General features: G+C 39.5%; 2 protein-coding genes across 3 annotated transcripts in view; both read right to left on the bottom strand.

Moving 5' to 3' along the window:
• Positions 1–24,458, bottom strand: part of glra3 (glycine receptor, alpha 3) — a 219,878-nt gene that overhangs the window by 104,718 nt on the left and 90,702 nt on the right. The gene's annotated exons all lie outside the window — the stretch shown is intronic.
• On the bottom strand, positions 11,218–14,541 carry LOC139911820 (uncharacterized). The gene is made up of 5 exons (XM_078282551.1): positions 14,449–14,541; positions 14,304–14,358; positions 13,556–13,645; positions 12,002–12,286; positions 11,218–11,229 (listed from the first exon to the last, which is right to left on the bottom strand). Exons 1-5 carry the CDS (start codon positions 14,484–14,486, stop codon positions 11,218–11,220), a joined length of 480 nt encoding a protein of 159 aa, XP_078138677.1. The 5' UTR covers positions 14,487–14,541.

Below are 24,458 nucleotides of genomic sequence, written 5' to 3'. Positions count from 1 at the left end.
TTAAACTGTGCACCAAATTTCATGAAATTCCAACCACCAATTTAAAAGAAATACATTTTTGGACTTTATGCTGCCAATTATAGAATCTCCTAAAGTAGCTGAACAATTTAAAGTCTGAATTGAGTTGCTAGTTTAAGGTATGTAAGAGTTATAAGGGTTTATAAGGGTATATTTATAAGGGTTATAAGTTTTGCATACGAATTAAGATAAATAAATAAACAAACAAATACATAAATAATTAACAAGAACAACAATGCTACGCACATACATACTTGTGTAGCATCAGATCAAAATTTCTCATTAGAATCAGTTCATTTTAAGGGCTTCCCATAGACAACCAGTATAATATTGATATGTAATTAATCAATTTGCATCATATCCATCATATCAGGTGGACCACACTGACTTGATCATATTCATATATTTTAAATAAAAGACAATATTGCCACCATATATCAGTCTAACCCTAGTTATTACTACCAACCTGTTCTTTGACATGTCAATTGCTATATGATACTGCTATAGTTTTCTGTCCTGTTATGACACTAAAGCATTCATTTATGCAATAAAGCATAAAGTTGAAGAGTGTTGGTGATGGGTTGTCTCTGAGAGGAAAACAGGAGAGGATGGATGGAGAGACAGATGGTCAGAAGAGAAGGGTTTTAATCCTAATGTGACATATGGCCCATGTAGACTTTGTAGGCTCTCTCTCTCTCTCTCTCTCTCTCTCTCTCTCTCTCTCTCTCTCTCTCTCTCTCTCTCTCTCTCCATTTCTCTGTCTCTCTACCTCTTTCTCTGTACTACAACCTCTGCATTTGTACTGACCTCCCTCTCACCATAGTATTATTCCCTGTCAGCTCACATTGGCTGTAATCAATCAAGGCCAGAATTTTGAGTTTAAAGTCATTATGAGATAACATTAGATGAAACTTTAAAATAATAATGTGACGTCCATTTTGCTATTCTCTATGGTTGATTGATAATATAGTAGTAATTCAACCTGTAGCCAGTTCATGGAAGCTTTGACATTTGCTGTTCTAAACCCCCAGGGGCACATGTATGAAGGTTTGTGTAGAATCCCCACTAAAAAGATACATACAAATCTTTCTGCGTTTCTCCAAACAGACATTTTTTTCACCTTGTTTCTCATGATGAATCACAATGTGAGGAAAATCATCATGGAATTATGCACACATGAACAGGCTTAGTGTCCACCCCACAATCACCCATAACTGGATAGAAAAACGGCCATAATTAACCTGTGCAGCATATAAATTGTCTTGTTCATTTTCTAAATGAAAATGAACAAGACAATTGCGGAGAAAATGGCAGAGAAAAAATATGTAGGTACCCTACCCTCAGCCGCCCTGATAACTATAGTTCCCTTTGTAAAAGAACTACAGGCTCCTGTTTCCCTTTTTACACTGAGAGACATAAGTATTTCCTGTTGTTGACCCCCCGAGCACCTAAAGCCGTGCCAGTCATTTCACACCTAGTTATGAAGTCACCTACCATAAAACCAAATGCAGCCATTGTTCCATGGGGCTCTTTTTCTCCTGCTGGCTTCCCAGAGGGGAACACGTAGACCAGCTCAAGGCCTGTACTGTCATGTTTGCTCCATACGGAGTGAATACGCTCAGCCTATCCTCTTTTCCCTGCAGCAGGAAACTGCAGATGTGAAAGGAAATGCTAACAAAGCAGAGCGACCAGAACCAGGACAGAACCAGAGGCCTATACCAGAAGCCTATCCTGTCTTCCCTGCAGATCAAGTTGCACATGTGAAAGGAAACAAAAAATGCACCGAGATTGCATGAAACACTCTCTCTCTCTCTCTCTCTTTCTCTCCTCCTCCACAAGTTGGATCACAAAACAATCTTTGAACCACGCGCAATGCAACTAACCAAAGGACTCCAAATAAGGTTGTAACAACTGGGCATATACCATAGCAATATCAGATAATAACAGATTTATGTTTAATGAAGTGAATGTAAACTGTTTGCTAATGTTAAATTGTTGTGATGCTTTGCATTTACAAACTGTCGATGTGTTAACACAAAATATTAGGACACAAACTTATGGTTTGCATGTATTTTATCTCCACTAAAAGGTAAAATACAAATCTGACTACTACGACTACTGATCTGACTTCATGATCTCATAATATCAAAGAATATATCATTATTGGATCAACGAAAGGATGCGCCTACCCAGTATTTGTTTGTGGTGCTAAACCAAAGTCATATACTGTAGTTCCAACATCACACACCCAAAAGTAAACAGGTAGCACACACAGATCTTCAGGACGAAGTTGACTAATCTTGATTTCACCAATTTATTTTGGCCATATCAACAAACATGCTAACATACTAAAGTTTCGGCCTATTGGCCTTCATCAGAGCATGGAACAAAATCCAAAATCATACACCAAAAGCTATAAACCAAAGAACATTCTCAAATCATATGTAAATATGTACCCGTTTCCTTTTGACATTTCCAACACAAATCATTAGTAACTAGTCCCATTCTGTACAGAGCTCTGTTAGTGTGCTGCCGTCTTGCTTGGTGTTCTCTTAATACTCTTATTCAATAAATTATGCGTTGATTCTAAAAGGATCTTAGTGTTAACTAAAAGTATAATGTTGTAGTTTAAGATGAACTATTAATATTGAAATAATAATTATTCAATAAGTAGTTGATTGATAGTTAACTTTATGAGACAGATTTTTAGATATTGTAGGAATATGTACCTTATCACTTGTGCCACATTATGACCTTATATTAATATTACCCACATGGGGGGACATCCCGTACAAACACATGAAAATACAGATTGCAAGATTGAACATTTTATTGAACAAATTCAATAAAGGAAAGCAATACTTTTTGGAGGGCTTATTAGTGGCAACTCAAGCTGCAAACATTAGATGACAGGCCAAAAAGTGCATTAGCATGCACAGAGCCAGTGTTCCAGCCACTGGAGGAGGAAATGGGACTCCAGCGCTCTCTCCACTTGACCAGTGCATCCTGGGCCAATAAATCAGCATAGTCTCTAAAGAAACACTTGCATCTGATTCTAGCATTCTCAATGTCTTTCAATAGCACCAAAGCAGCCATTGCACACGGTTACACGTCATTACGCACCCTTATATACCGTTAATGATTTCTTTGATTGATCACACATTGATTCTGGTACAGAAGACAAAATTGTCTGCCTAAACTATTGAAAAGATTGGGCTGACCAGTAAATTCATATTGAATCACACCAGTGGGGAAAAACACTTTTTGGACAAGGCAATTGAAAATGTGTAAATGTCACTATAAACTTATATTGGACTCAAATATTGTAGACTGGGACTAAGAACAGTAACACGCACAAAAAATATATCACATTTTTAAAGCTTTTCTGTAGGCTATAATATTTCCTTGCACACAGCCCATTCTCCCTTAAAATCTGTGTATGCCTACTGCAGAGTATGAGAGGTATGCACTCTCTCATGTCAAGTTTGCTTTTCATAAATACAATTTCTGCTTAGAAAGTTGTGCAGCACACTTTTTATGCATACACACCTTTCATACATCTGGCCTCTGGTGTCAGGTAGGTCAATCCTTTGGCACACATAGTTACATGCGCAGCAACAGCCACCATGGCTTAACAATGGTTCTCAATCCTGGTCCTTGGGACCCTGCAAAGCACTGTTGGTTTTCTATCCTACCAGGTAGTTAATTGCAGTTAATTACATTCACCGGGCATCCCAGGTATAAATCAGTCCCTAATTAGATGGCTAGAATGAAACCAGCAGGGGTCTGGGTCCTGAGGACCAGGATTAAAAACCGCTAGCCTAAAACTGGGGTAGGCATTTTTTTTTAACCATTTTGGTAATATTTGGTGAAATTCTCTTTACATCCTGACAGCTATCAATAAATCAAATGCTCTGAGAAAAAAAAATCTGGTGTCTGTGACTGTCCCAGGCCCTGTAATCAGCCACACACAGCAAAATCTCAGGGTGCCTGAATCTTAACAACCAATTAGCACAGCTCTCTGCAAGGAGGCGTCCCTACCTGCTTGTTAATCACACACACACACACACCCACATAGCTCAGACTAGTCCTGAGTCCCGACCACCCTGCAAACTGCAGAGAGAAAATGAATATATCCGCAGAAGAGAACATGACATGAAACAGCCATAATCCAAACTGAATACTGGGACTGGAACTTCTGTAAGGAAGCCAGTTATTTTCCTCACTGCACAAGACCTGTTCATCAGGAAGGAGCCACATTCAGGTCAGTCAGTCAACTGGACTGAGTTAGCAAAGCTGTGTTTTGTTTGAACCTCGCTTGACCAAGGTTTGTAGCAATGTGTTTGTAATTGCAATAGCTAATCTATGCTAACAAAAAATATTTTTGCTGGCAAATGTTGTTACAACTAGATTCAGCGAGCAGAGTTGTGCTTTGCGTAAAAGGTTTGGAATTTTTCAGGTTTGGCCAATACTAAGGAGCCGGTGCTCTCTCTCTCCAGTGTAGAGTGAACCTCCCTTGACCAATAATAATAATAATAATAATAATAATAACTTTATTTATATATTACCTTTAAAAACAGAGTTTACAAAGTGCTTTGACAGACAAAATAAAAGCAGAAAACTAAAAATATGAATTTAAAAAGCAATAAAACAATAATAAACAGTGGTTAAATTCATAGGAGGACAGAGATGGAAAGGAGCAACATTCAAGTCAATAAAATTAAGATAAAGTAAAAACAAAAAGATAAAAGACGTAAAAAGACAATAGAAAGACGATAAAAAGATGATAAAAAGCCAATAAAGAGACAATAAAAAAACAATAAAAAGACGCTAGAAGATAAAAAGACGGGGAGTCACGTGACGCGGGTTGGGGAATGGCTGCCTAAAGTTTTGGCTGCTCACGGTGCTCGGTGCTATTACGCTTTAATTTGCTTAGAAGTTAATAATTAATTTGTTCTTTGTGGCTACATCATCGTTATGGCTCCTACCAGCAGTAAGAATGAGAAAAAGGGGAATGCCTCCTCAAAAAACACGGCGGTGACCATGGATAGCGAGGATGCTAACACGGCTAAGCTAGCAAGCCAACGCCTCGTGCTAGACAGCAAGGACCCGTCCCAAACCAACGTTGCTGCGGACATTACCAAGATTTACAATCTCCTCCAAAAGATGTCTGAAGAGCATGACAAGAAGCTAGATGAGATAAGGTACGTCTACGGAGGGCAAACTCACCGAGCTAGCGGGACGCCTTTCAAATGTGGAGAGCTGATTGGACTTTCTGGAGAATACAGATAAAGCACTAACCCGCCAGCAACGATGAAGTGCAGATTCTTCGAGAGAAAGTTGATGAGCTGGATAACCGTGGCAGGAGGAACAACTTGCACATCATCGGTTTCCCCGAGGCGTGTGAAGGACGGGACACAGCCGGCTTCCTCACTAAGGTGCTACCTCAGATCCTTGATGTGGAATTCCACGGAGGACTTGAGTTTGAACGGGCACACAGGTCTCTCGCTCAGCCACGGCCTGATGGAAAACCCCCACAGCATATTATTGCCTGTTTCTTGCAGACATACAGATGAGGAGAAGATCAGAGAAACGGCACTGGAGATTGGGAAGGTGCTGTGGAAGGGCCATCACATTATGTTCTTTCCAGACTATTCAGAGCTGTGGAGGAGAAGCGCCGTCTCTTCGTTCCATGTAAGAAGATGCTGCATGAACGCCACATTAAGTTCTCACTAAGTTCTCACTTCCCGGCTACTCTGGTTCTCAAGACCAAGGACGGAAACGACAGCGGTTTGATGACCACGTAAAAGCGCTGGCTTATATATGGGACTTATAGGCTATGATGGTGTTGCAGTTGCCATAGTGGACCTGTCTATGCCTTCTATTTTCCTCTGAGTCTGGGGAACGCAGTAAGTCTTGCATTTCACGCTCATTATGTTCTTAGTTCATTCGACACATGTAAAGAATAACTGCAGAGGCCTCGGGACATTGTCAATTGACTATTACCTTGTTTATAGAATGCGTAGTACATTATGAGAAACTGAGGTTAGTGCGCCAGCTGCTATGGGTAATGCTATACTTTAATGTTAAGGTAACTTCTAAATACAACCTAGTTTAATATGTTGGCACTGAGTGACCGTGGCCTGAGCAAAGGAAAGCCCTCTCACCAATTTCATGGACCAGTGTATTTGGTTTATTTGTTGCATTTTTTTGTCGGCGGCCCGTTCTGGCGCTGAATTTTTTGTTGTTTATGTATGTGGTGTTTTTTTCATACATGTACTGCCATTGTGCTGTTTATTTTCAGTTTGAAAATGTAATGAATGTTATCAAAGGGGTTTGGTATACTTACATTGACACTTGGATGAGCCATATATTCTATTAACAATAAGGGGTTGAACTTCATCACTTTTAACATTAAGGGTCTAAATCATCCAGCCAAGAGAAGGAAATGTTTATCTTTCTTAAAATCTAAGAAATGTGATGTCGCTCTCCTGCAAGAGACACATTTAAAAGACCCAGAATACAGAAGATTATGCAGTGGCTGGGTGGGTTCTGTATATGCATCATGCGGGACTGCTAACAGCAGGGGCGTCGTAATCTTGGTGAGCAAACACTTACAATTGAATTGTATCAGGGAGTCGGCAGATGCCTCTGGGAGGTTTAGCTATTGTTGCCGAAATTCAGGGACACACATTGATTATTGCAAATGTTTATGCGCCTAATATCAACGATCCAACATTTTTCGCTGGAATAGAGAGTAGACTCCACGAATTGGGCGACTTCCCCATCATTTTGGGTGGGGACTTTAACCAGGTAATGGACCCTATTTTAGATCGCAAACCTCCACCCACACGGCCTTTAAAGACAACTAACGCCTTAAGAGACATGTGCGAAGGGCTGGGTCTCGTCGACGTTTGGCGAGTTCATAATCCGACGGTAAATGACTATACGTTTTATTCACACCCTCACAGAGTGTTCTCTAGGATTGATTATTTTTTCCTATCGCATAATATTGTCCCATCTACTCTTTCATGTAACATAGGAAGCATTCTTTTATCAGACCATGCTCACGTTACTTTAACAGTCATTCCGTTCAGCAAAAGCAATAGAACACTTAGGTGGAGACTTAATTCTAGCTTGCTCCTGGATGCTGCCTTTAAAGAATCACTCAGGAAGGAGATAAACATTTTTATAGAAACTAACTCACCTAGTTCCCCATCTGCCAGAATACTATGGGAAGCGTTTAAGGCTTTCCTCAGGGGCCACATCATCCAATATGCATCGCATAAAAAAAGAGCTACTAGAGCCAAACAAGCCGATTTAGAAAAACAAATTGCGGTAATGGAGGCTAAATTTAAATAGGATATGTCCTCTACTAACTTAAGGACATTATCTAAGCTGAAATATGAGTTTAATTCTATTATGACACAGAAGACAGAATTTGCTCTCTTTAGAGTTCGGCAAAAACATTTTGAAGAAGGGGACAAGGCAGGACGGATGTTAGCCAGATATATTAAAATTAGGGAATCTGCATGTGTCATCCCAGCAATTAGAGATGCCAATGGCCAACTTCATCATAATACTAATGTCATTAATGACACATTTAGAGGTTTTTATAGGGACTTATATTCCTCTGAATGTAAGGGGGGACATGAAGAGATTGTCTCTTTTCTTTCTGACCTGAATCTCTCTTCTATTTCAAAACAGCAATGTGAGTTGCTTGAATCCCCCATTACTAGAAGAAATCACAAAAGTAATTCTAAATCTGCCCAATGGTAAGGTACCAGGCCTGGACGGATTTACATCTGAGTTTTACAAGGCATACGTAAATGAGCTTTCACCTTTATTGTTGGACATGTATGAGGAGTCACTAGAAAAGGGCGTTCTACCACCAACTCTCAATGAAGCTTTAATAACACTTGTCCTGAAGAAAGATAAAGATGCCACTGACTGTAAAAGTTATAGGCCAATATTGTTACTCGGACAGGACTAAAAGATCTTGTCTAAGGTTCTGGCTAATCGACTAGACGGGGTTATTGGCTCTATCATCCACCCAGACCAGGTGGGCTTCATTCGTGCGCGTAGCTTTGTAGATAATATCAAGCGCCTCATTGACATTATGTGGGCCGCTCAAAACGAAAACTCCCCTATGGCAGCAATCTCATTAGACGCCGAGAAGGCGTTCGATAGGGTGGAGTGGCCCTATTTGTTCAAGACTTTGGAGGCTTTTGGCTTTGGCAAAAGATTTATTAGTTGGATACGTTTGCTTTATGTGAACCCACAAGCCGCAGTCTTATCAAATGGAGTAATCTCAGATCGGTTCAGTCTACACGGGGATGGCGCAGGGAAGTCCTCTTTCCCCCCTCCTATTCGCAATGGCGCTGGAGCCTTTGGCTGAAGCCATACGTCAGGACCCCTCGTTTCCGGGTATTAAGTTGGGTCAGAGGTCACATAAATTAATGTTATACGCCGACAACATTTTACTTTTTGTGTCGCAACCAGATCGTTCCTTGCCCACACTTTTGAAATTGGTAGAATCGTTTTCCAGGATCTCAGGGTATAAAATAAATTGGGGGAAGTCTGAATCCCTCCCTCTGACATCATACTACCCAAAGACCCTATTCTGCCCAGGGAATTTTCAATGGCCCAGTACTGGTATCACTTACCTAGGCATCACCTTCCCTCCTAACCTCCACAACATTGTCCAGGTGAATTTTGAACCCTGTCTTAATAGATTTAAAGCAGATATTGACAGGTGGGCCCCCCTCTATTTGTCTCCCTGGGGAAAGGTCAATATTATAAAAATGAATTGTGTCCCTAAATTCCACTACTTACTCCAAGCCTTCCCAATAAATATTCCAAGGGGGTACTTTCAGCAATTTGATGGGCTGTGCAGGAAATTCCTCTGGGGAGAACGACGCCCTAAGATTAATTTGCGAACTCTGCAGAGGCCAGTTGATCGCGGCGGACTAGGCTTGCCCAATTTGTTACTATATTATTATGCTTTTGGCTTTAGACACCTTGCCCACTGGTCATTGCCCCCTGAAAGGGCCCCACCCTGGTTCTCCATAGAAACCTCTCTCTTTGGTACGTTGCCCTTGATTCATATAATTACAGCCAAGCTGACACAGGCTACTAAAACTCACCCTATTGTTCGGCATATGTGTTGGATTTGGAAAAGAGTGTCTTCAGCCTTTAAATTAGATCCTTACCTGAATCCGTCGGCATGTTTGTGGCTAAACCCTAAACTCCTCATAGATAAGAAATAATTTGCAGTAATTTGCTGTCTTATATGCTCAACTTTATTCATAAAAAAATTTAAAAACTCCTCACACATGTCTGGTGAGGCATCGGTAAAATGACAGGGGGAGGGGGTGATGACGGAGTCTATTACCTTGAATAAAATTCTGGGGTTAAAATGGTTTGCTGCAATCAGGTTAGAGAAGAAGGTTGCTCTTGCTTCTTTAACTGCCTTTTGATAATTGTGCATTGCGTCTTTCCAGATCTCATAAAATACATGTACACCAGTCTTCTTCCATTTCCGTTCCTTTCTCCTACACTCCTTTTTGTCTTTGTAGGGGGCGACAGAGGGAGACCAGCTCCTCTGTGTTAAAATCTGGATCAAAGGCAGTTAAAGGCAAAGCAGCAGCAGTAAAAAACTTGCTAGCAGACATAGAGTTAAAAACACGGCAGCAGACAGGTGTACTGTGATTAATGGGAAGTTGGGATAAAACCACACTGAATAAAACCGCTTTGTGATCAGACACACAGATATCCTTGGTCTCAATGTTGTTAGGGCTGAGACCACTGTACAGTACTAAGTCAAGGGTGTGGCCCTTAGAATGTGTGGGTTTTTGTACTGCTTGAGTGAGGTTAAAAGATTCAAAGGTATTCATAAAATCAGTAACAAAAGTCTGGGGGTGGGGGGGGCAGACATGTATGTTAAAATCACCTAAAATAATAATTTTGTCATATTTTGACTAGGGCTGTGACGGTTACCGCATTACCTTTCAGTTCAGCTTTCAGTTCATCCACGGACAGACTATCGCACGTTTCATGTCTCTGTGCGCCTCATCGCACTGTTGTTCTAAAGGTATGTCAGTAATCATATGTGTGAAATTACTTTACACGTTTTGATGGCGCTGACTTGTTGGATGGAAAAAAGGGGGAGAGGGAGAGACTTTCACATCTATCAGTGCGCTGTAGCCCGTTGTACTCGCGCAAGTTGCGGGTGTGTTGTAGGGAGAAAATTGCAAAAATTAATTTACAATCCTCCTTTTTTAGAATTCTGAAAACACGGGCCTTTAAAGCCTAAATATTTGGAAAAACACACAGAAGGATGAGACCATAGCATTTCCAGTGCTTGAAAAATTTACATTTTAAATCTCAACCCCTGCCGGTGTACACTGAAAAAAATGTGGAGTGAGATTTGCTTAGAAAAGCCTTGGTAACAATTTCCACACAAGAAATTCCTAATAAATTTAACAGAGGATATTCTCAGTAAAATCTACATACCAATAAGCATCAAGTTTAACCAAGAAATACTTGTAAAGTTTACTAACAAATTTCTGTTTTCATGAGTAAATTTTACTCATTCTTCATCAGTAAATTTTACTCACTTATTTTTGCATTATTTGAGTAACATTTACTTAAAAAAAGCTTGGTAACAATTTCCACACAGAAATTCTTTGTAATTTTTACTCTGGAAATTCTCAAGTAAAGTTTACTTACCAGTAAGAAATACAAAACATGAAATGCTTTTAAACAACAGCACCTTTATTATGTTTGCTAGGTGATTAACAGTTTTGTCTTTTGTTTTCTTATCGCCAACAGTCATCACTTACAATGGCAAGACTTAACAGTGACTAAACATGAATGGAAACCTGAGATTACTTTAATTCTTGTTCTTCATACTGCACCCAATTACAGATCTGTTTTACTGTCCACCCAAATGAGATTATGTGGTTTGTTGAAGTGGGCCTATGTACTGCAAAACTATGGGTGCAACCTGCAATCTACACAGTAGCACTTGTACTGATCAGACCTAGGCTGGCACTAGTCTATTTAATACAGCTACAAGTAGCAATTACAGAGTTCAGGCCAAAGTACATGACAAAACTGAAAACTGAAAACAATTTTTAAAATTGATTCAATGATAAGCACTGATACAGCATACATCACGCTTGTCTGACACAAAGCTTACTCCATGACCTTGGACACAAACCACCAGCTTGGAGTATAGAAAGATGCACACTGGAGGCATTGTATTAATGGCCCATATTTTCCCTGGTTTTCTGATAACTTTTTTAACTGTCAGTCAATACTGGAAGGGTCAACGGTGACAGTGAATGACAGAATTCACTATCTGATCCAATTCAAAATCTTTTTTTACTGTATGAAAACAGATTTTAGACTTTGTATGCAAGGGAGTGGTTTTTGTGGAGTTTAAATATTTTCTTGATTCCCTCATAGATGCACTGACACATAATGTAATTTAAAGGGAAGTTACAGGGAAAAAGAAAAGTAGTAATTTTCATATTTTTTTTAGGTTTGAGTTTGCCTTGAAGAGAACATTTACAGAGATAAAATGTCCAATGAAATGCCCAGAAGTATCACTTTAAAGTGCAATAACTTTGCAAGAAACGTTAAGTGCAATCACTAACATATCACTTTCTTTTAGGTCTTTTATAGGGAACTCCTTCAACAATTGTATGTAACAATTCACAATGTGTTGTATCACCCCAACCTGCAATGCTTCCACACGCCAGTTTGGTAACCACTGCCATAACAGAATATACAAACTTGTAGCCATACAAAGTGGGCTCGGGCTCAACATTTGAAACAGGACACTTCTTCTCTAACTAGTTTTTCCTTGCTAGCCACCAAGTATTTCCTCTTAACTGCAAGTTAAACACAATGAAGTTGGTTCAGAAACTTGCGTGGAAACACACATGATAGAAGTTTGTTGTTGCAAAGACTGGACTTTGGGAGACATCTTCAGGACATCAAGCTCAAGAAAGAGCTTCTGAAACACTTCGAATGTGTATTTCAACTTTGGTGGGTAACTCAAGTTCATTGCATAGATAAAGCCCATGAGCAGAAGGCAAGCCTTTGCCACACTTTTACAGTCATCAAGAACCTCTTTTCCCTCAATGATGATCGACACATGGGCAGGGGTGTGGCCTTCCTGTGCCGCATTTCCATGGACGACAAAGATCTTCAAGACATGATGAGCATAGTCCTCTTTGATGGCTTCTTTGCTGACATCCTGTCAAAAACATGTGAATCAGTGCTCAGAAGTCAATATACTACACATATTTTCTTTAAAGTTCCTGAATATGCAAGAGGTGATTCACTGGGTTGAAGTGGCCATTTAATACAGTCTACACATACAATAATGCAACAGAAATAAGATGCTCAGAGCAAGACATTGGTTAAATGCTGGGTAAGTATTTAGGTAACTATTGATTTTAATTAATTTACTTTTACATAGATAAAGACTAAAGGTAAGTTATTATGTAGTGAATTTCTTTTCACTTCTATTTCTCGGTCCGAGTTAACCCTAGTTTGTGCCTTTCATGTATTAGTGTACATTCGGGTCACAGAGGTAACCATCGTTTTTTCTCAAAGATAATAAACTGGCATTGTTTGAAAAACCCAGAAGGTTGTTAAAAACACTCTGTTTTTTAGTATTTTCAGAATCCTCAAAGACTCTTGAAGAACAAAAAAATCCTTTTGCTGCACTTTGTTTTGTTTTGACGCAGAAACTGAGGTGCAACTTGGGAAACGGGTTAAAAATATTTTCACCGGACGTAATATTTTTTCAGTCAAGTGGTTAGGGTAGTCTTGGGGACTATGAAAATACTGTCAGAACAACAGTAAGTGTTTTTAATTATCCTTCTGGGTTTTTCAAACAATGCCGGTTAATTATGTTTTACAGAAACTGATTGTTACCTCTGTGACCCGAAGTTATGCTAATACATGGAGAGGCACAAACTGGGGCCAAGTCCGAGTATGACTGCAGAGTATGAAGGCAGCTGGGTTTATCAAGGATATGCTTTGCTCCAAGCAGGACATAAAAATAGGTAAGTATATTGCATTCAGTGTAGAGGAAAACATGAGATAGGCTGTGGGTTTTTGATTCAACTGCAAAACAAATTCAAAAACTGAATAAAAAAATGATTGAGAAATACATTAAAACATAAATGAATAAATGGAATAAGGTAAAATGTTTGCTTTTAAAACATTTCAGATACAGTACCAGTCAAAAGTTGGGACACACTTTCTCATTCAAGGGAATGGAAAGGTGTGTCTCAACTTTTGACTGGTACTGTATCTTAAATGCCAATTTAAGTTAATGCCCTAATATTTGTTAAACTGAATTAAACAGTTTTTTTCCTCACACATAGTGGCATGAGTTACTTACCTGTAAATATATTAATATACAAAGATTAGAGTTAGATTATTAGGTTGGAGAACAGACAAGTTTAATATGGTCAGAATAATCATCAGAAAATCCCAAATTTTCAAAATGTACCTGGTAGTCTTTGATGAGTTCCTCTCCAGACTCTCCAAGGAACTCCATCAAGCAGCGGATGATGACATCTCTTTTGCCTTCAACATGTTGCTGTTAAACAGACAGAAATGAATTTATTGCAGAGAACAATATGTAACTGCATATAAAAATAGAAACAGAATGTTAGCCATTGGCAATGGAAGCCTGCAACAGTGTTCTAAAAGGGCAAGTTCAGAAAGGTGTAACTTAATTTGAATCTCTTAATGATGTGCCACAAGAAACCTACTGTCAGCATGGAGAGATGCTCTACTGTCTTTGGGTTTTGGTCACACTGACCTGACCCATGTGCAAGAACTAGAAAGACCCTGGATTTAGTTGAATCTGTCTCTGGAACCGCTTGTCTAAATTGACATTGTAGGATATTAGACAGAGAAATTCAGGATCAGCTGAAGCAGCTGTCCTGTCCATGTTTTAACTGGTATATGGATATGTAGCCTAGATGACTGAATTTTCTTCTTTTTTGGATACATTTCTTTTAAGCAGGGCTCATATTACCAACAAATTATCAGAGAACACCTCACATTTACTAATGTTTATTTTGTGTCTTGAAGTCTGAAGTGTTCTCACAATAGGAGATGGGAGAATGGTGGGGGAAGCCAACAAAAATATTTAATTTGTTCAAATGAACTGAAGTGTCATCAGTTATCTATTCTCAGTGTATATGAGTCCAACATAAGATGACCGCAATTATATGAATTTTAAACTTTACATGGCTGAGTGAAACCAGCATGGGTCTTATTTTCGTGCCTGCAACCCCGCCCTTTGTCCGAAATATCTCCAGGAGTTTGGTAGTGCAACTGTCCAATTTTGACCAAAAGGTTCGCTCCAGATGAATTGTTATCCTTCTGAACTCCTCTTTGATCTGAAACAAAAGACGATAAAAACACAACATGATCAAGACGACCCACCTTGCTAAAACAATTAATACAGTAGTCCTCCCAGTATAGTAGCTTTGTTGGTGTAACTTGCTGCTATTGTACACTGAGAGGGCACTGTCACTTAGACTGTTAGACTGCAGTAACTTACTGTTGATGTCTAAAAAAGAAAACAATAAAAATATTGTAGTGATATATCATTAAAATATCAGAAACTCACTATATGTTACAATATATGAGAAATTAAAACTAATATTGAGTTGGATAAAGTCATAAGAGATCAGTATAATACTGATGACACAGAAATATAAGTTACTGTAAAAATATTTCATAATATTATAGTGACATTAAAAATGACAAAAGAATGTAAAGTAAATTAAACTCGCTCTAAAGTCACTAATCCCACCAGATAGGTTTAAGTCCCTATTGGTATATTTTTAGGGCCTGAACAGAGTGTGCTTGTTGCTGCTCAGCTATGAGTCTCTTTCTTGCCACTTTTTCTCATTCGACCACTTCTCTCCTCTCGGCGCTTGAGGGTGTCTGACAGAAACTTTACTGACAGCATCACGTTGCGTGCGTCGTTTACGAACGCCTGTAGGCGTACTACATAGACAGGAGTAGCAGTTAAGATCCCGGGATTAAATGTGAAAAACACTTGTTATTTGTCGCCAAAACACCGCCGGTGTGTGGGATTATAGAGAGAGTAGCGGCGTGTGCCACGTGTGTCTTGCGGGGCCAAGTTTGCGAGCACGATAACTAGCTAGCAGGCTAAACTGATCAGCTAACGCTAATGTTAAGTATTCAATACTCGAACACTGACTTTAGCTGACGAGCCAACAGGAATGTGCAAAGTTAATTAAGCATATAACCTACCCCCATGGCTCCACATCCATGAATTTTCTCATCAAATGAGCGACCAAACCATCCTCCAGTCAAAGTCTGCCATCCTGCTGTTTCGGTGGAAAAAGAGCTCATTCTCCTCTGACGTCACCCGTTGAGCGCGCCCAAGGTTGCCAGGTTCACTCCTATTACCCAAGTACATTTTACTTGCTTTTGTCAGGTTGTACAGTCAATACAGTAGTTTAGTTAATATTACTTGGTGTGATGGATCAAATTTACATCTTGGAATGAGGATACATAATTACAAACAAACACCAAGTAACACATTAAATAAAAGGTGACATTTTAAAGTAAAAGCACTGACATAATAATTTCTTGTAGAATTTAAACAAATAATCGAGGTTATAATTACAGGGCCAAAAAAATCATTTTTCTTGAACAGCTGTGCAGGCGGTGCTAGGGACAGACGTAAAATGGACATACCTGTAGTGTTTATTTAGAGTATAGACCTACATCAGAGAGGCTATAACAAATAGGCTGCAGTACGATTTTCTTGCTCATTACTTATTCATACGAGTCCTAGGCTGCGGTCGAATAGTCTTTTTTGCTTAGGAAGGTTCCTAACTGAGTGAAATGACCCGGAAGTATCTAAGTGGCAGCCATGATAAGAGCTGGTCGAATTCTCTAAATGCTAAGGAAAGGTGCTTCAATGCTTCCTTTCTTATCTCCTTTAGCATAGTGTACACTGGACCATCCTTTACGAAAGGAAAGGAGATAATGCTGTCCCACAATTCCTTGCGGCAGCAACATTTAAAGCGACGCACCATACGGCCGTTCACGAAAACAAACGATCAACATGACCGACAAGGGACACAGATCATCATGTAAGTTACCATTGCTTATCAAGCATTTTCCATCTTATGCCATAACTTGCTAATATGCTTATGTTTTGAACTTTCAACAATATGTTAAACCCATAGGCGAACTATGAACGTTACGCTACTGTTGTAAAATGATCAAAGTGATCTAAGATGCGCTTTTAGTAGTCCATCTTCGGAACATTGTAGTTTCACCACGGCAGACCCACGTCAATAACATCCGCCGTCGCATAATTACGTAGCCTACTGTAAGTGCAGTCAGATTCTCTTAGCACCGCGGTTGTCTTTTCCTAAGTCCTTATGAATTCTCCTTCACATCTTTCCTTGACCTCATGACGTTTTCCATCGAGGTCAAGGAAAAGTGGTTAGGAAAAGACATAGGACGTTTTTTTGTTTGACTATTCGACCGCAGCCCTAGGCTATACGAGGCGCTCTAGTCAGCATCCTTCCCCGTCTCATGAGCGTCAAGTGAGCGCTGCCCATCTCTGTACCTCATACTTCTATTAACTCTTGTTCTCAGTCTTTATCATTTCACAGGAAAATTGTAAAATATAATATCGATAAATATATCAATAGCCTACATATTACACAAAATAAAATATTGATAAACAATATAAAATGTTGCAGTGTCTGGGGTTGGCGGTAAACCACCAAACCGCAGGGGGGTGCTACTTCTTCATGTAAAATTGGAGTGCATTTAAAATCCTTTCTGTAAATAACAGCAAATATTAATTAAAACCTCTGATTGTCCAGCTCTGATGTCATTTGTTCTGATGTGGATGATCATGGCCGTATCACAATGTGTGTTTGTAACTGCAAAGATTAATCTGTGCTGACAAAAAATATTTTTGCTGGCAAATGTTTTAGTAACAAATAGATTGAGCTAGCTTTATTAAGTTTGGAAGCTAGCTCTGTTTGTGCTGGAAGAACAGCGCCCTCTTCCTGTTTTGTGCCATTAAGTAATCCTGCAAATTTCCCACCAAATCCGACCTGGGGGCACACAATGTAAAATGCAGTGTAGAGGCCGGTAGAGGCTGCCGTCTTCTCAGTGATGATGTCTTTTGTTTACGTTAATTATACTAATGTCTCAAAATGAATGTGGTACTGATTTATTAATGGTAAAATGACACATGTGCCACCTACAAGTTGAAATGAATGAAAGTTATGAAAAGAAATTACCTACAGCATTATGAGGGTGTGCAAAATAATAGCAGTAGAGGAAATTAAAACTCAATAAAAGTATGTATATGAAAATGTTCCACAATATATGCAGTATGAAATAAGTGAAAGACTGAGATATATGCAACATATACACATGAGAGTGATGAAGAAAACAAACTACTCTGATCAGCCTCTTGTCTGGTTTAAAATTTGGTGTAAAAAATAGCTTGAAAGATAGACAACAGCTTCAGTAGTGCAGAAATAGACTGGAAAAGAAGTCAGACAGACAAAGGGATAGGATAAGGCATTCATCTAAGGAACAGTTTGTTAAAAAAAAGAAGAAAACAACTGATGTCAGATTTAGTCAGCCCATCGCTCAGTAAACACACACACATACACTCAAGAAACATTAATTTCTGTCCAAATAAATAATAAAAGTCAAATGACAGTAATATTGAAGATGCAGACATTTCCCATGACTTGAAAAGTTCTTGTCTGACAAACACACACACACACACACACACACACAAATACACAAGATACAGACAAAGAGTATTCGTCAGAACAATTCCCAGTGGAGCAGAAACCACTTAGACCTTGTCTCTTCAATCATCCATCCATCCATCCATCCAGAGAAAGCTTTAGAGAAAGCTTGACTGATCACATCCCATTTTGCTTTACTGATTATGCAGGAGAGAGACTGTGTGTGACACACAGAGAGAGATTATGTAGTAAAGCATCAGAAAAGGGGGTGGGGGGGCTTTTCGGATCAAAGCTGTCAATACCTGCTATTTACTATCTTTAAGTTGGACCATTTTCATGTCAAGAAATTGACAAAACATGACAAGTATTCATTGGTATCCCCGGAATTGTATTCTTGTAAAGGTGGAAAAGCCATGTATCAGGAAACCCATAAATTGGTTGTGTGTGCAGCCTGCACTGACTTCATGTCACTTTAAAGTATTTGCTGTCACTAAATGTCCTCACTGCAAATCTGCTATTCCTGTCTGCATGTCTGTCTCTTCCTGCCTCTCTCTATTGCTGTCTGCCTCTCTCTCTTTCTCTGCTTCACTCTCTATTTGTCAATGTGTGTTCCTGTCTTGTTGAGGTTTGAAGCCTCTCCTCTTTTTCTTTCTTTGTCTTTCTTCTGCCTCTCTGGTAGATGCTAATAACCAATGCCTCTGAATAGCTTCCTAGATAAAGAAGCCACTGGTCAAAAGTAATTCAACACAAAGATCTCTCTCTCAGTGAATGTCTCCAGTCACCAGCCTGGTCTCATGAAATTTTGTGAAATAAGTACAAGCGTGTTCCATGCACAAAAAGTTCGACAAATCGGTTTCCTCACCAGGAAAGGATGATGCGGAGGAGACACGACCTGAAACATGCAGTGGTTTGACATTGAAATAGCGCGTGGAAATAATGGTTTGGAGGTCAGGGTGCTAGATGGGCGGATACATTTACCTTCAATGTTGACAACCCGGGTAAGTTTTAAGAGACACTTTTGGATCTCTTGAGTTTTGATTGGTCCTGTGTGGAGAAGATTTCCCACCAGTGACCATACTGACCAGAATTTAACTTGGGCAAATAGAACAAATATATGGCCTCTCAGTTAGGGGTGTATGGGATGCTCTTCTATAGCTGATAGCACGGATGGATTTTTCCATTTAAATGTATTTTCATGCCAAAATGTTTATATTCAGTGTTGTGTTTGTTATTCCTTAATAGAAATTATTTGATATTAAAGTTGTTACAGTAGTATTTTTCAGAACTATAATTACAGTGAAAAAAGCGCTACTACACAATTTGACAAACTTCTACTGTATTTGCAAATTACTAAAGACAACAACTGAGTCTACTGAAAATGGAAATTTTATTATCAATATGGGTTACAAGAGTAACAACATCCACAGATGTAATACTGGAAATAGTAACTTTGTTACCAATATAGGTTACAAGATTAACAACATCAACAGATGTAATTGTCATCAGAACTGCTACAAACCTTCAAGCTGTTAAATACTCCAGGTAAATTATCACATCAAACAGGTAAAGCAGATAGAATCTCCAATACTTGCCGCTTTACTTTTTTGTGAGCTCTTCACTTTGTCATTTTTGCATGGAATTGCAGCCCTGGTTTTGATTGTGAACAATTGCACAGGCTGCATCCTCTCTTCTCTCCCCTCATCTCCTCGTCAATCCTCATTAGATCAGAAGGCAAGAGTGCCTCCTCCTCTGCCTTCTATTCTCATGGGTTTTAAGGAGATGAAGAGAAAGAAGAGACGGTGTATTGGATGCAACTGCTCACAATCAAAACCAGGGCTGAAAATCCTTAAGAAGCCAGACCAGTGAAGAACTTACATAAAAACTTAAATTAAAAATAAAGCAGCACCATGAACAGATTACAACAATAAATAAATATAAAACAACATTTGTGTAACCCACCAGCATCTACAGTTCACCCTTGTCTGGCATTTTGTCTACCATCTTTTCTAATATTGAAAGAAACCGTTCAGTTTTGAGTTCAGCTTCCTCGTGGCGACGCTCTTCGTTAGCTGACTCCTTCTTCAGGAACTCCAGCCCTGGGTTGGTTTTTCTCTTCTTCTTCTGTGGAGAAGGTGTAGCAGGAGCAGAGGGAGCTGTGGCATCAGGGGCGGCAGGAGCTGTGGTGGGGTGTCTGGCTCAGCACCTGGGATCTCCTGTAAGACACCACAAACAAAGATATGTTAAAATCTTCCTAGTACTTAACATAAATAGTTCATGCATGGTCTCTTTCCCAACACCTCATCCATTTCTCTGTAAAACTGCCAGGTGGCAGCAGTTGTTTCACCTTGCTCTGTTCCGGACCCTGATTTGGGTTATTTGAGTTCCTGCAATATATGACACAACCAACACAGAAAATACCATTGAATGCCAACTTCAATACAGTAGCTACAGACCACAACAACCTTTGTTACAGACAGTTAGCTCCTGCAGCAGGATGCATAAAATACATAACTTTACTGTCACTCAGTAGCATTGCAGTGTTGCATATTCAACTTGCGTTGTATTTCTTTTTTAAGTTTTCCCATTTCGTTATTTTTCCCTCTAGGCCCAATTCTTTGATAAGTACCCTAAACAGAAAAAAAGGTCATAAATGAAGTGCAGTTTCTGTCACTGCAATTTGTGCTTTTAAGCAATGTAAATGAAGTACTGCTATCTAGCTAAAGTACTGTTTACTCACTCCCAGAGTTGCATGGACGAATGCTTCTTCTTTAAGAACTGGTTGGCCCTCTCAGACTGAATTTTTTTGAGCAGTCTAGTCTGCTCGGGGGTCCCTACAACATAAAAAGGCCTATTTAACACGTTAATATATAGAAAACCAGTTAAAAAATTAGCTAGCCTCCAGTCAGCTAACACTGGGCTAACATTACTGAAGTTGCCTATCTAGCTACCGGTAGCCAGCTACATAACACATCGTTTGGTAGCGAATTTACACACAATGCGTTAAAATAACATATTCGACATACAGGTAATTTTTTGCATGTCTTGTCATGTAGATATAAGTACTTACATTTATGAATTTCTTTGCCGTCTTCGGCCACCATCTTTTCGTTTCATTTTCTGGAGAGCGATTCGCAAGGTGTCGTGGGTAGCCCTCGATGTGAAGTGCAGCATTTGGAGGGAGAGGGGGAGGGCTCAACAGCCACTCCGCAGAGCCAAGTTTTGAATTGGGACAGCACTACATTTCGCGTGCACCCGCATAAAGAAGGGGAAGGGGTGAGAGCGAGGGCGAACAGAAGAAATGGGACGTAGCCTTAGGTACACCAGAGGGGGTCAAATCAAGAAAAAGGGTGGGTAATGGGGAATCTTGATGCAGTGAAACATTATATTGGCATGTCTGTGTATTTTTTTCATTGGGACAGTGGAGACACTCCTAATTATCGGTGATTTCAATATTCACCTAAATTGTAAAACTGATCCACTTAGCAAAGCTTTCTTGTCCCTAATTGACACTTTTGGCTTTACTCAGTTGGTTCACGAACAGACCCATTCTAACGGCAATACTCCTGATCTGGTCCTCGCTCGTGGTATTAACGTTTCAGATTTAGTAGTTTTGGCGTATCCACCGGCATTATCAGACCATTACCTCATTAAATTTCAAATTGAACTGCCCTGTCGGCGTTCAAATCTAGTTGATGCCTACAGCATCCGCCGTATTGATACTTCCACAACTACAAAACTCGCTGATCTCCTACCTAAAACTCTTGCCTCTCTCCCAGAACAAATCGGCTCCCTTGACGAGTTCACCCATAACTTTAATTCTATTCTACTTGACTCACTTGACTCTGTTGCGCCCTTACTCACAAACCCACCGTCTAAAGAAACCTTCAGCTTTTGATGTCATTGACCACAGTATTCTTATTGCCAAGCTCAAATGTTATGGTTTTTCACCTTTAGCTCTTGCCTGGATTACGAGTTACCTCTCTGGCAGAACACAGCGAGTGTTTTTCAATGGCAGTTTTTCTGACAGCAAAAAAATATCTTGCGGTGTTCCACAAGGGAGTTGCTTGGGGCCACTTTTATTTTCAATTTTTATAAATGATTTACCATATGTTGTTAAAAATGCCGAGGTAGTTATGTATGCTGATGACTCAACTTTGTTCTGTGCGTCACCAACATTAGTGGAGCTGAGAGAGAATCTACATGTCGAATTGCATACCATTACTAAATGGGTAAAAATTAACAAATTAGTACTGAACATTGCCAAAAATAAATGTATTGTATTTGGTAGTAGGAATGCTCTTGCTAACGCCACTGCGCTCAACTTGTCTATAGATGGGATATCAGTTGAGCAGGTCACTAAAACCAAATTACTGGGTGTTAAATTAGATAATTTACTGTCTTGGTCTGACCAGATTGATTACATTGTCTCCAAGATGGGAAAGGGCATTGCTATTTCAAGGAAATGTTCTGCATATGTTCCACCTTCTGTTATGATTGAAGTTGTTCGGTCACTTGTTTTGTCACACCTGGAGTACTGCCCGGTCATCTGGTCAAGTGCTGCTGAAAAACATCTAAAAAAACTTCAAATTGCACAGAACAGAGCAGCCAGATTAGTTCTTCATTGTTCTTTCCATGCTAATGTGTGTGAGATGCATAAACGATTATCTTGGCTAACTGTGGAGGCTAAATTAAAATCTAGTCTTCTGTTATTCATGCAAACTGTCATCTGGAATAATACACCACACTTCTTTTGTGAAAAACTAGTATATACTGGTTTTTGTCATGGGTATATGACACGTCAAGTGAGTACTGGTCATCTGGTAGTACCTAGTCCACGAACAAATTGTATGATGAGAACTGTTCTTTAAAGAGGTTCTTCTGCCTGGAATATGCTCCCCACCAACATCAGACAGATCAAAAACAGATTTTCTTTCAAAAAGTCACTAAAACAAAAATTTATGAATCTCAAATAGCTGTTATTGCGTTGTTGCTGTTTTGGAACCTTTTTGTTTGTTTTTATGGTGCTGTGTGTTTGTGACAATTTTGCTTTTGTTTCCATTATAGGTTACTGCTATTTATTGTTTTATGTGTATAGTCATTTCATTTATTTTCTGATCTTTATATTTGGCTTATATGGCTTTTTCTTGTTGATACTGTGTGATTTCAAAATGTCTTTTTATTGTTGTTGTTTTTGTGTGGACCCCAGGAAGACTAGCGACCACTTTGTGGAAGCTAATGGGGATCCAAATAAAGAATAAATTAATAAAAGAATAACACCCTGGTTTACTGATGAAACTCGTGCACAAAAACAGGCATGTAGAAAGCTAGAACGCAAAAGGCGTTCATCCAAACTTGAGGTCTTTCGGCTTGCATGGAGCGATAGCCTAATGATTTACAAGCGTACGCTCTCCGCTGCTAGGGCCTCCTATTTCCCTATCTGACCCTCTTCCCGTTAAATTGGTTAAGGAACTTCTCCCAATATTAGGCCCCTCCCTACTCAACATCATTAACATCTCTCTCTCCTCTGGCGTTGTGCCCTCCTCCTTCAAATCAGCCGTAATTAAACCTCTGCTCAAAAAATCTAACCTCGATCCTGATGTTCTTAATAACTTTAGACCAATCTCCAATCTCCCCCTTCCTCTTTAAAGTCTTGGAAAGAATAGTTTCTATCCAACTAACCGACTACCTCTCGTGCAATAGTCTTTTTGAACCTTCTCAATCTGGCTTTAGGTCTCTCCATAGCACTGAGACTGCTCTCACAAAGGCGGTAAATGACCTACTCCTCGCCTCAGACTCCGACTCTTCTTCTGTTCTTATCTTACTTGATTTGAGTGCGGTATTTGATACTGTCGATCATAATATTCTCCTAAACCGCCTAGCGAACTACGTTGGCATCCATGACTCTTTCCTGGCTCAATACCTACTTACCTGATAGAACGCATTGTGTCTCACACAAAAATATTATATCTGAATACTCTAAAGTTAACTTTGGCGTACCGCAGGGCTCTGTGCTAGGACCTTTGCTTTTCTCCATTTACATGCTACCTCTTGGTGAAATTTTCCACAGCTATGGTATTAAATTTCAATGTTACGCGGACGATACTCAAATTTACATACCAATTAGACCTGATGACCGTTCACAACTTACAAACCTAGAATTATGCCTAATTGCTGTCACAAATTGGATGTCACAAAACTTCTTGTGACTAAATGCCAACAAAACTGAGATGCTAGTTGTTGGCCCAAAAACCCAACTGCCTCTTGTTGCAGACCTTACTTTAAATTTTGGGGATTGCTTAATTACCCAGAGTTCCACAGTTAAAAACCTTGGCGTTACTTTGGACTCAGCTCTCTCATTTGATGCTCACATTAAGGAAATCACTAAGATAGCATATCTCGAAAATTCGTTCCCTGCTAAATACGGCAGATGCTGAAACCTTAATACACGCTTTTGTTTCATCAAGACTCGATTATTGTAATGTCTTACTCTCTGGCCTACCTAACTGCAGTATTAAAAATCTACAACTCGTGCAAAATGCTGCTGCCAAAATACTAACCAGAACTAGAAAATTTGACCACATTACTCCAATCCTAACCTCCCTTCACTGTCTCCCAATTCAAGCCAGG

This window comes from Centroberyx gerrardi, chromosome 3, assembly GCF_048128805.1.
Source record: "Centroberyx gerrardi isolate f3 chromosome 3, fCenGer3.hap1.cur.20231027, whole genome shotgun sequence".
NCBI lineage: Eukaryota > Metazoa > Chordata > Actinopteri > Beryciformes > Berycidae > Centroberyx > Centroberyx gerrardi.
The sequence above is the reverse complement of the archived record's forward strand: the minus strand, read 5'-3'. Positions and strand labels throughout refer to the sequence as shown.

Bases quoted from the DNA above. Each gene is read 5' to 3' on its own strand.
- LOC139911820 (XM_078282551.1), bottom strand. From the start codon at position 14,486: ATGTTGTGTTTTTATCGTCTTTTGTTTCAGATCAAAGA. The intron at 14,359-14,448 runs GGAGTTCAGAAG...GATATTTCGGAC, and splicing joins CTTTTGTTTCAGATCAAAGA to AAAGGGCGGGGTTGCAGGCA. The intron at 12,287-13,555 runs GTACATTTTGAA...TGTTTTTGACAG, and splicing joins AACTCATCAAAGACTACCAG to GATGTCAGCAAAGAAGCCAT.